Source organism: Meles meles, chromosome 7, assembly GCF_922984935.1.
Source record: "Meles meles chromosome 7, mMelMel3.1 paternal haplotype, whole genome shotgun sequence".
Taxonomy (NCBI): domain Eukaryota; kingdom Metazoa; phylum Chordata; class Mammalia; order Carnivora; family Mustelidae; genus Meles; species Meles meles.
This window is the reverse complement of record NC_060072.1, coordinates 68,987,412-69,003,021: the sequence shown is the minus strand read 5'-3', so window position 1 is coordinate 69,003,021 and position 15,610 is coordinate 68,987,412. Positions and strand designations below refer to the sequence as shown.

The 15,610-nt window shown below is 39.9% G+C and overlaps 1 protein-coding gene across 2 annotated transcripts in view; it reads left to right on the top strand.

Moving 5' to 3' along the window:
* SSPN (sarcospan) overlaps positions 1-15,610 on the top strand; it is a 107,636-nt gene that overhangs the window by 63,671 nt on the left and 28,355 nt on the right. Inside the window, exon 1 of one of the 2 annotated variants that reach the window (XM_046010540.1) lies at positions 9,591-9,906. The exons of the other annotated variant lie outside the window; for it this stretch is intronic. Within the exon in view, the coding sequence (XP_045866496.1) occupies positions 9,631-9,906 (276 nt within the window). The 5' untranslated portion in view covers positions 9,591-9,630. Of the gene's footprint in view, positions 1-9,590; positions 9,907-15,610 lie in introns of those variants that run through there. 2 annotated transcript variants of the gene reach the window in all.

The window sequence follows — 15,610 nt, the reverse complement described above, 5'->3', positions numbered from 1 at the left end:
GTTCAGGTGGAATCAGCTCTAAAGCAATAGAAGAGAGTGGGCTGAATCATCTTTCTCTAGGGATCATTCTAGAAAAGTCCCAGTTACAACGTTGGGTGAGAATATAGTGGGTGGTGGTGAGGAAAAATAAAATTATATTGTGAAGCAAAGCACTGATTTAGTAGCTAAAACCTGAGCGATGTCAGGCAGTGAGTAGAAGAGGATAGGGAGGGTTCTACTCTTCTGTGGAGAATGTGGGAGGAGAAACCACGAGGATGGAATTGCCAAAGAGAAAGATAATGCATAGGGAAGGGAAAGTGAATAAGAAAATAGGTCAGGGCTAGGATAACAGCTAACAATTATTGATTACTTATCCATGTCAGGAAATGGTCTCATGTTTTCATGAACTACTGTATTTATACTTCATGGCAACCTTCTGAGGTAGGTGTAATGTTCACATTTTATAGAGAGGAAATCAAGACTTAGAGAGCTGTGGGAACGTGTCTGCATCGCACAGCTGGTGAGGGTTAGAACTGAGACTGGAACTCAGGCAGCCTGAGGACGGTATTTGCTTTCAGAGCTGCATATGAGAGAGTTCATGGAAGAACTGCAGGAGAAAGAGAACATGGCCGGCGCAGATTTGTCTTAGGGCCAAAGATGTCTTTAAAGGTGGTGATGACTGGATATGGAACCAAATGTGGGAGTTGTAAGTCTATGGAAACCTGCACATTATGAAAAGGATAAAAGACGTCAGTCTGGCTTAGAGTCAGACAGTGACTCAGTTATTCTAACTAAGGAGGAGGGTTCATGGTCAGAGTGAAAATCGTAGAGTTTGCTTATAACACATAGGATATTTAAAATGATTTTGTGGTGTTTTTAATGTTTTCGAAAGGCTGATTACAATTCATCCAAAGTGTCCATTTGAATGATTCCTAAAGACAGCTCTTAAAAATGGGCAAAAAATATATAAAATTCAAGGATTTTAAAGAAATATTGTTTATGTCAGAAATATCTGAATCCAGATGATTCGTGTAAAAACAGCATGACTATTTAGGATCTGTGAATATTTACTAAAACCATACAATGTTCTATGCACTGTGCTGTGGGACAGTGGTGGTGATTAGGAAAGCATGGTGTCCGCCTCACAGTGCTTATGATCTGAATGCTAGACAGCATCTGTCCTTGCTGCCCTGGGACTTGGTGGGGATTTCTGCGTACAAAATGCTGTGTACCTTGTGATATTGTGATGTTATAAGAAATATATATTGGTTTCTGTCTTGTTTCTGGCACAGAGCTCCTAAAATCCTCAGAATTTCCTAAGTGATGAGTGTGATGAAGGTGTCTTTTTTTATGTTAATGAGATAATATTGGGACTGTACCTAAGGATGGGGACTGGTTGCCAGGAGAACCAACTGTGTGACTAGAGAGTTAGAAATTTCAGTCTTCCCCCCAACCTCTACGGATGAGAGGGACTGGAGGTTGAATCAATCACCAATAATTGATGAATTAATCAGGATATATAATGAAACCTCCATAAAACCCAAAGGATAGGGATCACTGGTGAACTAGAATGCTTTCACATGCCACCGGGCCAGGCCCCAAACAATATGAGGACAGAAGTTCCTTTGTTCTGGACTTTGCCCTTTGTATCTCTTCATCTAGCTGTTGGTTAGCATCCTTTAATATCATTTGTAACAAGCCAGCCAGTTCTGTAGCTGCTCCAGCAAATTAATCAAACCCAAGGAGAGGATCATGGGAACCTCTGATCTGTAGCCAGGAAGACAGAAGCACAGGTAACAACATCTGAAGTGGGCTCGTCTGAGTCGAAGAGGGACTGAGCTCTTAACCGATGGAGTCAAGGCTGTCTCCAGGCCAATAAGAGTCAGAACTGAATTGAAATGTAGAATACCCAGCTGGTGTTGGAGAACTGCTTGGTGGTATCAAGGAAGAAACCCACAGATTGGAATTGGGAGCAGAGCCCTTAACATGTATGTTTAACATGTGTGCTAACATGCCAAACATATATGTTAACATGTCAAACATACATGTTAACATAAATGTGCTAATGCAGTTTCTTTATGCAATAAAAAATTCAACTCAAGATATACATTAAACTTGTACAATTTTTTTGTGTATCAGTAAATGTAACAAAATCCAAGTCATTCCACTAAAATCTATACTGAAAGGACACTGGTCTTAGAATAAGAAGGAAAAACATAGCCTTGAGCAAATCACTTAACCACTCTGAAGAAACTCTGACTTCATAGAGTTTTGCTTAGATTTAAATATACAATATGTGAGAGAACTTTGTAATCTATAAAAATATATATACAAATTCCAGATGTAATTATTTTTGTAATTCACAGAAAATTAGGTTTTTGTTCTTTTAGAGAAAATTTTCAGAAAATGATGTGGTTTTATGAAAATGTATCTACAGTTAGATATAGTGATAAAATATGCTGTGAGATAGGATCTGGGAGTAAAAAGGCTCTGTATCTAGAATCTACATCATTTAGAAGAAAAATATTTGATGCTACCTTCATTATATACATATTGTAGAAAAGGCTAAAGATCTGAATTCTCTCAGCTTCCTTCTTTCCAGCCCTGGAAACTTAACTGCATTCTATTGTCTTGCATTCTTTCCTCCTATCTCAGCCTATGCAGGGAATTTCCATCTGACTAATTCTTCTGCCTCAAGGAACTTATCTGATCAATTATCCAAAAAAAAAAAAAAAAAAAAGGAGGCAAAATTTTCCTCAATTTTATATTATCCCTTTAGCTACAGCTTTTCTTCCCCTCTTCCTTTCTCCACTAAGCTTTCCCGTGGATTGCTTTACACACGTTCTTCCCCTTTGTCCCTTCCCACTCACTCTTAAACTCACTGAAATCTTTTTTTTTTTTTTAAGATTTTATTTATTTATTTGACAGAGAGAGATCACAAGTAGATAGAGAGGCAGGCAGAGAGAGAGAGGGGAAAGCAGGCTCCCTGCTGAGCAGAGAGCCCGATGCGGGACTCGATCTCAGGACCCTGAGATCATGACCTGAGCCGAAGGCAGCGGCTCAACCCACTGAGCCACCCAGGCGCCCTTAAACTCACTGAAATCTTAAAACTACTATATGGGACTGCTTTTGGCAAAAGCAATCAGTGGCCATCTTGCCATTAAAGCCTCTGGACATTTTATGTTTCCCTTACTTGATTCTCTGTGGAGTTTAAGGAGGGAGTGAGTTTGGGATACATTTGGGACATTGAAATGAAGATGTGAGTAGGTATTTATATTTGCAGACCTAGAACTAAGGACAGAAGTCTGGGCTTCTTAGAGTTGGGGATCTGCAGTGAAGTCATGGAATGTGTAGTGTAAGAAGACAGAAGGCAAAGAACACCAACATCTAGGAGTTTGGCGCAGGAAATGTACGGTGAAGAAAGCTGAGAAGGAGAGGGCTGTGGTTTTAATATGTCTTTGATATTTTTCCTTTCAATAGAAGGATCTAAATTCTTCTTCCCTTGAGTGTAGGCTGGACTTAGTGACTGTCTCCTAAAGAATGTAAGAGTTACTAAGTTACTAAGACTTTTGAGGTCATGTCACGAAAAGGATAGTTTCTACCTTGTTCCCTCCATCTCTGACTCATGAAGCAGTCCACAATGTTGTCAGGATACTGAAACAGCCCAGTGGAGAGCCAGTGCGTGGAGAGGTCATATGGAGGGGACCAAATTTGCTAGCTGGAGGTATAAGTCATCTTGAAAGCAGAGCCATCTGCTTCAGACAAAACTTGAGATGATTCCAGACCCCAGTCTTCAAGGCTTCCAAGTGAGACCCCAGATAATATGAAGAAACAAACCATCCCTGCTGTGCCCCCTTGGAATATGAGACCCACAGAAACTGTGAAATAAGAGATAATTATTGTTGTTTCAAACCACTAAGTTTTGGGGTGATTTATTATGTAGCAATAGATGATTAATACAGAGGAGCCAGAAAGGTAGGAGAAAACTAAGAGAGTTTGGTAAGATAACTGAAAAAATCCAACTCTCTATTATCCAAAATATATAAAGAACTTATACAACTCAATACCAAAAAAAAACCCCAAAAAACCCTGATTTTAAAATGGGCAGAAGATCTGAACAGACATTTTCCCAAGGAAGATACAGAGATGGCCAACAGACCCATAAAGGATGCCCAACATCACTAATCATCAAGGAAAGGCATATCAAAACCACAATGAGGAATCACCTTATACCTGTTAGGATGACTGTTCTCAAAAAGACAAAAAATAAGTGTTGGCAAGGATGTGGAGAGAAAGAGGTCCTTGTGTGCTCTTGGTGGGAATGTAAATTGGTGCAACTACAATAGAAAACAGTATAGTTTCTCAAAAATTAAAGAAAAATACTATATAGTCCAGTAATTCCACTACTGGATACTTACCAAAGAAAACAAAAACACTAATTCAAAAAGATATATGGACTCCTGTTCATTGCAGCATTATTTTCAACAGACAAGATATGGAAGCAGCCCAAGTGTCCATGTCCATGCATACATGAATGGATAAAGAAGATGTGATATATGAAAAAAAAATTTATATATATATATATTCATATATATATATATATATATATATATATATATATTTTATTCTCCATAATAGTGGAAAAGAGAATGAAAGCTTGCCATTTGGAGCAACCATGGCAAAAAGAGTGAAAATCTTGCCATTTGGCACAACATGGATAGACATAGAGGGTATTCTGTTAATAATAATAATAATAATAATATAATATATAATAAATATTATATATAATATATGTATATAATAATATAATAATAATAATTCTAGTGTTATATGTCAGGAAAAGACAAATACCCTATGATTTTACTTACATGTAGAATCTAAAAAACAAAACAAACAAACTCTTGAATACAGTGGTTACCAGAAGAGAGGTGGGTGGAGGAATGGGTGAAAAAGGTTCAGGGGATTGGTGGTACAAACTTCCAGTTATAAAATAAGTCATAGATATTAAAAGTACGGTATAGGGAATATGGTCAATAATATTGCAATAACTTTGTATGGTGACAGATGGTGACTATTGTGACTTATCACAGTGAGCACTGATTAATGTATAGAACTGTGAAATCTGAGAACACCTGAAATAATTATAACATTGTATGTTAACTGTACTTCAATAATAAACTTAAAAAATCCCCAACTTGTTCAAGTTAATTCCTGATGGATATACAGTGACTTCCTATAGTTCTTTTTATCACATTTTGAAAATTGAGATATCATTACATAAAATAACATACATAGATCTTAAATGTTGTTCGATGAGTTTTCACAAATGTTTAGACTCACATACCTGTTACCTAAGTCAAGATGAAGAAGACTTCTGTCATTCCAGAAAGTCCCCTCCTGCTCCTTTCCAATCAATTCTCTGATGCCAACTCCATAATCACTTCTTAAATTCAATAATCAAAGATTAGTTTTGACCTTCAAAATTTGCATATAAATATAAATATGCAACATATATTATTTTATGTCTGTTTTCTTTCTCTTGGCACACTGTTAGTGAGATTCATTCAGATGATTGCTTACATCAATAGTTAACCCTTTTTTAAAAATTTTAATTGAAGTATGATTAACATACAGTGAATGATACATTCCTTCTTACTGGCAGGTATTATTCTGTTGTATGGATATACCACAGCTTGTTTATGCATTCTTCTCCCAGTATTCTTATTTAAAATTAATTTAGTTACTTCATCATACACAGTGAAAACATCAAAATTACATGGACAAAACTACATGAACAAAATTATATGTGGAAAATTTTGATATCATTATAAATAACATGATATAAGGAGGTTGAATGCATTAGGAAATGACTTGTAGTTAACATCTTTGTAAATTCTCTGTAGAATGAGAAAGTTATAAGCCCTCTCTTGACCATAAAGAGTACACTTCCCATATAACACTTAACCTGAAAATATAAATTGTCATAAAAAAACCCACAAATGGGTCAGTGCTTTTGGAAAAAGAAAATGAACCATAGACATGGAAAATTAATGACATAGAAAAAAAGGAAAATAGAAAAAAATGAGAGTTTTAAAAATTTCTTATATACACACGCACGCAGACACACATATCAGCAATACCTGTAAAGTCATTTTACGTATGGGCCAGTGGTGCTGCATATCATAAATGAGTTTTCAATTGTTCTCTGTAGAGTATTTGATACTTCTTTAAATCAAATCTAATTGACCTCTTTGATATATTTAATTACATAGTAAAGACACTTGATACAGTCCTTGGAACTGTAATAATTTTTCTATGAAATCTTTTTTGTTCTTGGCGAACTTAAGATCATGGGTTCAGAAAAACATTGGTTTAAAGATTATTTCTAGTTGGGTCTCCTAAGGACATTTTTGTTAATGACACTGGTTATAAAAAGAGTTATCACCTTGCCAGTTCTGAACTTCTGAAGTGTAAATACTTCCCAATAATGTGGAATTGGGGACACGGCAGAGGTAGATACTAAGCTTAATTTTGTTATTTTTCCCCAGAGGATCAAAATAATCTCAAATTATACATTAACTACTCTACTGCAAGTTCTAATTTACAGCCTTTGTTAGTTTTTTTTTTCCTTTGTTAGTTTTGAGTTATGAGAGCAGCCAGTAGAATATCTGAAAACACTTGGTTTCTACTTTGCCTTTCTTCCCGGTAGTGTAAATATCTGAAGAGATTATTGCTTAACCTATAAAACAGTGACATTATAATTTATGAACAACTAAAAAAACCCTACTCATTTTTGTTCAACTATGTGATGAGCTGGAAATGGTGATTTTTCTCAGTGGAAAGGACATGTTAAAGGAAAAGCAGAGCACCTGGGTGGCTCAGTGGGTTAAAGCCTCTGACTTTGGCTCAGGTCATGATCTCAAGGTCCTGGGATCAAGGCCCACACCGGGCTCTCTGCTCGGGAGCCTGCTTCCCCCTCTCTCTCTGCCTGCCTCTCTGCCTACTTGTGATCTCTGTCTGTCAAATAAATAAATAAAATATTTTAAAAAATAAAGGAAAAGCTTTCCTTGTTGTATCCATAACAACGCTCCCCTTCCATTTTAGCCTCGATTGTTCTTTATTACTAACCTCCTGACAACTTTTCTCACCCTCTTCTTTGCTTCCACTTCCCCATGTCAGTTGACATCTCATCTTCTCATCACCATCATCTCATGGTTACAGACCAGGCCCACTCAAGCACAGATTCAACCAAGCAGCTGGGAACTGGAGCATGTGTAAGTCTCCTTGTATCACTGCTGCTTCCTTCACTGGAAGCTGAAAATTGAAGTTGGTGGTTGTAATCAGACTAGAAGGATTGCAATTCACCTGTCCACTACCACTGGTTTCATTGTATGGTCAGCAGATAGAGCCCGTGTCTAGTTACAAATGAGTAATGGAAATAATGCTCTTCATCGACTGTTGTATATACATTATGGTGGTGAATCAAGATATTTTTGTAAAGTTCTCAGATAGTCTTAGATTCAAGTCTAATAGCCAATTCTGTGATGGATAAAATACCACCTGTAATCATTAAATTGTTTAAAATCACAAATAATTTACACAATCCACTTGTTTGCCTATAGGAAGTAATTATTAAAATAGGTAATCCACCACAGTTCACATTTGGTTCCCCTCACCCCCATCCTAACTAACTAGGTGGGTAGCCTAATAATCTGGTCCCTTAATAATTCTGGCACTCAATTTTTTCACCTTTAAAAGTGGAAACTATAATTATAAGGTGGTTGTATGGAGTGACAGTCAAGTGTGTAAAGCACCTAACATATACTTGATATAGAGTAGATACTCGGTTATTGATCTCTACGTTATTCATAACAACAAAGAATTACTTCTGTGTAATCAGCTTCCTAAAGATGCTTTCCATGTTTATGTAGAAAAACCATGTACAGTTTGGTCATTTGCGTTGTTCTCAGTCGGGCCCAAGTTGGGCAGGTACCTTGGTGTTAACAGCTGCTTTTATTTGTCTGTTCTCACTAGAAATCTAGAAATGTGTGGCGGCCCCATAGCTGACAATGACCTTACCTCAGCCCCTGTGCTGCTCTTGTGAGAGAGCCTTGCTGCTGCAGCTTCCAGGGGCAACACTGGCCTGTGTGGTTTGAATTCTGCTTTCGAGTTACTGAGTTTATTCCATGGACTATATTTTTCTCACTGATCCAAAAGGAAGGTATAAGAAAACACTGAAGTTCATAAAGTAAGATTATATTTTATAGCTTCAGAGGTGCCTTTGCTAGTATCCGGTAGTTTACAAAAAGAGTTGATGATTAGTTTATAATTCTAAGAAAACAAAGCAGGGGATGAGACTTTTCTTTAAATTAGCGGATAGTGAGCAGTTTAGGAGCAGGCTTTATCTATCCCAGCATCGTGGCAACAACATCATTTATTTATTTATTTATTTATTTGACAGAGAGAGATCACGAGTAAGCAGAGAAGCAGGCAGAGAGAAAGGAGGAAGCAGGCTCCCCGCTGAGCAGAGAGCCCAATGTGGGGCTTGATCCCAGGACCCTGAGATCATGACCTGAGCTGAAGGCAGAGGCTTAACCCACTGAGCCACCCAGGTGCCCAACATCATTTATTTTTTTAAACAAAGTCTTTCTGAATGTTACAGTGACCATACCAAAGTAGATATAAAATACTCCAAAATGATGGGATCCTTTCTTAGTGGTTTCCCTGAAACGATCCCTAAGTGCTATTGAGCACAGATATGTGGGAATAAGAATCATCGGTTTTATTCATTCGTTCTGTGACTTAACGCTGGGACCGAATCTATCTTGAACTCCCATTGTAGCACATGGTAGGTGCTTTAAAAATCTCTCTGATGTGGACTGCATTTAATTGTCCATGTCCAAGGGCTATCACAAGGCCCCGGCACTGATGTGGAGATTACTGAAGACTGGTTGGGAAGTCCAGATAAACAACCGGAAGAAATATTAAAAACACGTGCACTGGGGAGAGTGTATTAGCCCAACATCTTCATAAACAGTGCTTTCCAAAGCAGATACCTCCATGGGAAAAGTGCCTTTATTTGTCAGCTGGATTGCAGAATTCATAAAGAAAAGCCTATTCCTTTGTTGGAAAATAAGAACAATTTAACTTCTGGAAATTCCTTCGCAACTTGGAACCCAGCAATGCCTATTTTGGACTAAACTGTCTGTTAATTAAACTCAAATGATTAAACATTCATCACCTTGCATTGCACCTCTCAGAAAACAAAAACAAAACCAAAAAAATCCTAGGGTTTTGAGTGAGGAAAACACACACATACACAAACACAGGTAGCCTGTCTAAAGTGCATAAGGCCCACAGGATTTAGAAGGCCAAGGGCGCTGCGCGGACTCCCGCGGGGGTCGGCAAACCCTGCGGTGGGCCCAGCGGGCGCTGCGTCCCGGCGCGTTGGCAGTTGGCGACCCCCCTCGACTCCCCCTCTGCTGCGGGCTCCCTGTGGCCTTTGGAGGCCCGGCGAGTCGGCTCCAAATGTTTTCCATATTTGTTCAGCCTCCGTAATTCGAATACCAGGGCAGGCTCAGCCCGCCCAGCGCCGCGCTCCGGGGCCCAGCGCGCCGCACACGCATCCACCCACCCACCCACGCAGCGGCCATGGGCAAGGACAAGCAGCCCCGCGGCCAGCACAGGCAGGGGGGGCCGGCCGCGGACGCCGCCGGGCCCGACGACATGGGGCCGAAGACGGGCAAAGGGGCCCCCAAGCAGTGCGGGGAGGAGGAGGCCCGGACGTGCTGCGGCTGCCGGTTCCCGCTGCTGCTCGCGCTGCTGCAGCTGGCCCTGGGCATCGCCGTGACCGTGGTGGGCTTTCTCATGGCGAGCATCAGCTCCTCCCTGCTAGTCAGAGACACTCCATTTTGGGCTGGGATCATTGTAAGCATCAAGTCTGTTTTGCCTAAGCGCGTGTGCCAAGCAGGAACGCACGGCCGCATGGTCGAGTCCAGACTAACCCAACTGCATGCGCCCTTCCCCAGCCCCACTCCTCTAACTCGCGCTCTGCTTGGTGACGGTGCCGGCCCGGGGGGCAGGGCTGGGCGCGGTGGGACTACAGCCCCTCTCCAGCTTGTTGCTCTCCGCGCCTCTCGCGGGCCTGCCTCTAGCGCTCTGGAGCTGCGGAGGCGAGCCAGAGGCGGCTTATTGTGGTCAAACTCAACATTCTGGGTAATAGCAGCGGATTCACTTTGCCTTTGTCCTTACCCTGTTCCCCCGACCCCACCCTTGTCTCCAGATCAGTAACAAACAGTGAAGGAAGTTCACGGAGTAAAAGGTTAGGAAAAAGCCTGTGTTTGGGGTTGCCACGTTGGGTGGTATTAATTTGATTTTTTACATTTGAAATTTCATTCGTAAGTTTTATAATGTTTTAAAGCAGGAAAAGTGACTACAGCAAGCACAGCCTTAATCTGCTGGAGTCTGAAGTGGGATGAAGGCAGGGGCTGGCTATGGCAGAAGGGTATTTGGGGCTCTGCTAATGGATGTTCTGTTCTAGGCGAACACTGGTCAGCTGTTGTGAGTGTTGAAACACACAGCGTACTTGGCTTCATTAAATGGTTTCTTTGATGTGAAATGGGTGCCATTTACTGGGCACCTCATGTTGCCTGTCCTGATAGAGGCCTTACATTTATTATTTCTAATCCCCACATCATCCTAGGGGCTGGTTAGTATTGTTTCATTTCTCCGATGAGAAAACTGAGAGCGGACTCATCCAGGGTGGTGAGCTGGCCAAGTTGACCAATCAGCCAAACGGATTCCTTTTTGCACCAGACTACACCTGCGTCTGCCTCACCAGCCACACTGCCATCCCGATTCAGTTTGCAATTTTAATAGTCTGTTTTAGTGCCTGGAGGCTGACTACAGTCTCTTTCATGTGCATTTAGTTCACAATTTTTTATTTTATTTGATCCGTGAAACTACGCTTGGAGGTGGGACCTGGGACCCTCTTGGCACGGTGGGGGGAGGGGGAGCAAGCTCGGAGAAGTTAAATGACATTCTCAAAGCCTGACATTAAAAGTGGCAGAGCCAAGGGGACACTAGAATGGCTAATTCTGGCTCCTAGTATCAACTGTGTCATGACTGCTATTACTGACCACAGGAGGTATAACTCATAAAACTACCCTCAACATAATTTTCTATCAGGGACAGATGTTAAAAGCACCTGATAAATATGCATCGATGCAGGTATTTTCTCATTAAGATTATTTGAATTCACAAATTCTTGCCGAGTAATTTAAAACTTTTAATTTGTGTACTAAGAATTCCCATGAAATTATCATGATTGGAGTTTTCTAAATCAAGTAATTTTAAAAATAGCTTTTCACTAAGGTATACTGGGTATTTTAGTCACCTAAATGACTGTCAAGATATTCAGCGGTGGAGGGGGAGGTGGGGGGAGTCTTTCCTTTAAGACCAGGCGAGTTGAAACAAAGGAATAAGAGTCCTTCATTCAGTGGTTTTGAATATCACTTACAGGTGTGTCTTCTATCCTTTCCTTATGTCAACTTTAAAAAGCCCGGGACCAGAAAAGCACTTTTTTGATAGGAAAAATGCGTCTTGATGTCTAAGGCACATATATATGGATCGTGCCACTCTGAAATTTCACAAACTGAGCAATTCTGAAATTTCAAGAGCGCCTATTGGAAGCATCACGTGCTCCTAATTGCCTTGGAAGCTCCCTGGGTGTGATGCAAAGAGCATTGTAGACAGCCAGCTGTCTGTCCGTTCCAGTTTTCCAGTTTATAAACTAGGATCCATCTGAAGCTTGCCTGTGCTGTGTAGCCCTCATGCTATCTGTAAATTTGTTTTCTTTCAACAGAGACTTTGTGGAGAGAAAAGCAGTTAGTGGAGTCTGGTGAGAAGGGTCTCAAGGAGCTGGGTGAGGAAAAACTCTCCTCCCAGCTGGGCCACAGACCCCGTGCTTGTCGTCTGCATCTCGCTCTCTGTGTTTGGTCACAGGCACTCTTCCAGACTTTAGGGAAGTAAGAGACAGGGCAGCCGGATGAGAACATACAGAACCCTGGTACTGAGCCACAGGATGGACATTATTTGCTGAATAACTTTGGGCAGGTTACTTAACCTAAGTTTCCATTTCTTCGTTAATGAAATCAGAATGGTAATAAGTCCTACCTCTTAGGGTTGTCGTGAGAATTAAACAAATCAATACATGTTCTCATACTTAGAGCAGTGCTGGCTTAGAGCATTCAGTGAACCAGCTCTATTAGCAGAGTAGCAATCACTGGGAGTGGCAATCACTCTTCAAATTAGAGGCAGCTCTATTTTATCTCTAATCTTGCGGAATAGTTATTTCAGACTCACATGTCCTAGACCAGTTGAACTCTGAAGGTGATACCAGTTCGGCGGTCTCAACTTTCTGTGTTCATAGCCAAATTACTCTTAGCAATCTTAACGGTATTTGATTAGTCCAGTACTTTCTGGACCTCTCTGGAGACTTACAACAATGAACTTGAAGGAAAGGGACCTCCTCAGGGTCATTTCCCTCAGGGATATGGAGTGACTGTGGGCTGGGATATCCTCTAGGGAATACTGAAACGTTTGCCCTGTTTAGATCTGCTAGATCAAAGCAGTACAGGTCAGTCCCAGGGGCTGGGACAAAGTAAAAATCCACTTAGATCTGAATTTGAATAAGCAGGGGTCCCCAGACTGTGCCCCCAGTCCATCAACATGTTTAATGCTTCACTCTTCTCTTTCTTTTTGTGCTGGTTGCCTCTTAACATATGGTACTTCCTTCACTTTACAAAGGTTACTGTCCCATTACTTTGGGATTTGGGAATCATCATTCTCATCATAGAATCTGGGTAGGTGGATGAAGCCACTTAGGTGACTTACTGACCAACGTCTGGGTGACTTGATGACTATTCAGTGAACTTCTGGTTACAAACTGGAGAAGTCCTTGATCATCTATGATCAGAGATTTATGTCCAGTGGAATTTTAGGAAAACAAAGAGGTTATTTCCTGTCTATCCATAGATGTGATTTCCCTCATCCTCCATCAGAGAGATGACTGAAGGCTTTTTACTTCAGTTACAAAAGATTCTGTGGAATCTTTTCCACAGAATGGAATGGAACCACTGTAGAGACTTCATAACCTGTAAAAGTGCCATTCTTCTCTCAAAATTCTTTATAAATGGTTTGAGCGTTGTAGGTCACACCACAATGGCAATACAAAGTGAAACAGAGTCTTTGAGGATGAAACTTGGCTCAGGGCAGGGCAGCCTAGGAAATAAAAGTCTGTTTTGCATTTTATTCTATTCATGGTTTGAGTAGTTGGGTCAAATAGGCTAATAAGTTTGCTCATCATAATTCTTAATGATGAAAAATGTGTATGGACTGAAGGAATCTAAGAACTTTGAGGCCTTTACTTAATTCTTGCTCGATAGAACACAGTTTTGGTTTAGGTGAAGTGTAACATGTTTGAACTTTGGCTTATTTTTCTTCATGCAACAACATTTGTTGGGGGTGTCTGCTGTTCTAGGGATTGGTCTAAAAATAATGAGTCATATACCAGGAGAAGGAGATCTCTAGAGATCCTGATGGGCATGTGCCCTCATCACATCTGACAGTAATGAATACTCCAATTAAAAAATTTAACCTGCACAAATATTTTTAAAACCCATTACCTTTCAAAGTATTTCACTTACAGTGATTTATTTGCTTTGGCATCTCTACTCTGAAGTCAATTTCAGAGCAAACTCTTGCCTCTCATCCCTGATGGGGATGCATAGTATTTGCTAGTCTCTTGGCCCTTGTAGGGAATATTCCCATGGAAAGCAGGAATTTGCCTTATTGTGGTTTTCAGCTTTCCTCATAAGTTTCTCCATTGCTCCCATATAGCACTCGGCAAGAATGAAAACCCTGAGATGTACACCTCATTAATCACATTAGAAAGTTTAAGGAAAGGGCTTCAAAGGAAGGGAAGAATATTTCCTTTCCTTAATGTCATTCATAAAATTCATCGTATGAATCTGTAATGATTAAGAGTCCTGTCAAGAATTTCAATAACAGTTTTCGTATGTTAACTTACTCTAAGGAATTCAAAATGCAGGTGTATTCAGATTTTAAAATCTATTTTTAACCTTGGCTTAATGGAAGGGAAAATTGGGTGGTTATTTATTTTAAAACAGACTATATCCTGAAATGCACAAGGAGATATATGACATGTAGCAAGTAAGGAACAGATATTATCATCCATAATTTATAAGTAGAAAAACTAAGTAAGACATGATGATTTGGGTACAAGATTTGATCATGGTTATAGGAGAAACTGGAAGTGAGGAAGGTTTGGTATTTTGACTTTGGATAGACCCTAAAAAAGTCAAGAAGCTAAAAGTAGTGTCAGTTTTCTATATAGATGTGTTGATATTTGAGAAAGTTAACTTCAAATTATGTTTTTAGGAATACATTACATAGTAACACATTATTTTTCATACTGGGATTTTGATATGCTTCCAAAATCTAATATTATATCTCTGGTACTACTGGGAAATAATTTTTATTATAGCAACTGTCACAAGTTTTTAGAAACTGAGGAGTGGTAATTATATGGCCTAACTCAGTCTCCCCTGAGTATATAAAATAAATAATGGTAAGAAAATTATCTTTTGGTACATGAATTCCTCCTAGTAAGTGTAAAAATGTAATATAACTGAATCAATTTGGCAAAAGAGAATAATTATAATCAGTGTATGAAAATAAAGGGGATTATTTGAAAATTTGGTGATCTGTTTCCTGAAAGAATATTAGAATAAAGAATAAGAAAGCTTAAGATTGGACAGACTCATTAGGAGAAATGTATTTTCACCTCTGCTGCTAGTCTGATACTAAGCCACACATGCTAAGGGCCAAGGAAGGGCTTGTTTAATGTGGAAATTATCCCTGGATCTTCTTTCTCTTTTTAAAATAAGGAGGAAACATGGTGGGTCCTAATATTTTTTAGTTCTGTCATGGGAATATATTCAACGCAGAAAGTTAATCTCTGGAAACTTTTGAGATAGCAATCATCATTTGGTTTTATTTTTTTATGGTAGCAATACTAGTGCGTAGAATTTGGGGGTAATCAAATGAAACAGAAAGCTATTTATTCTCTTTAGGTACAGTGCATGTCCAAGGGATTCCTGTGTATCCCCAGACACATGATGGGTGCCTGATCAGCTTTGAGCAGAATCCCATTATTCCATACTTCCCACTATCTTTGCTTCTGGTTGAACTTAGGAAAACCCATTTTTAAAAAAGATTTTATTTATTTATTTGACAGAGAGAGCACGCACGTACGTGCAAGCAGGGGTGTGTGGTGGGCAATGGGAGAGGGAGAAGAAGCTTCCCTGCTTGTGGGGCTCAATGTGGGGCTGGATCCCAGGACCCTGGGGTCATGACCTGAGCTGAAGGCAGACACTTAACTGACTGAACCACCCAGGCACCCTGAGAAAACCCATTTTTGAAACTATGGTTTGAGGAATGACATATAGTTGTGTTTTGTGATACAAACAGATTTAAGTTTATTGATAACATTTTAAAGAAATACTAGGGAATAATAAGGAATATGTTATCACTCCATTTTGGGCTCTGG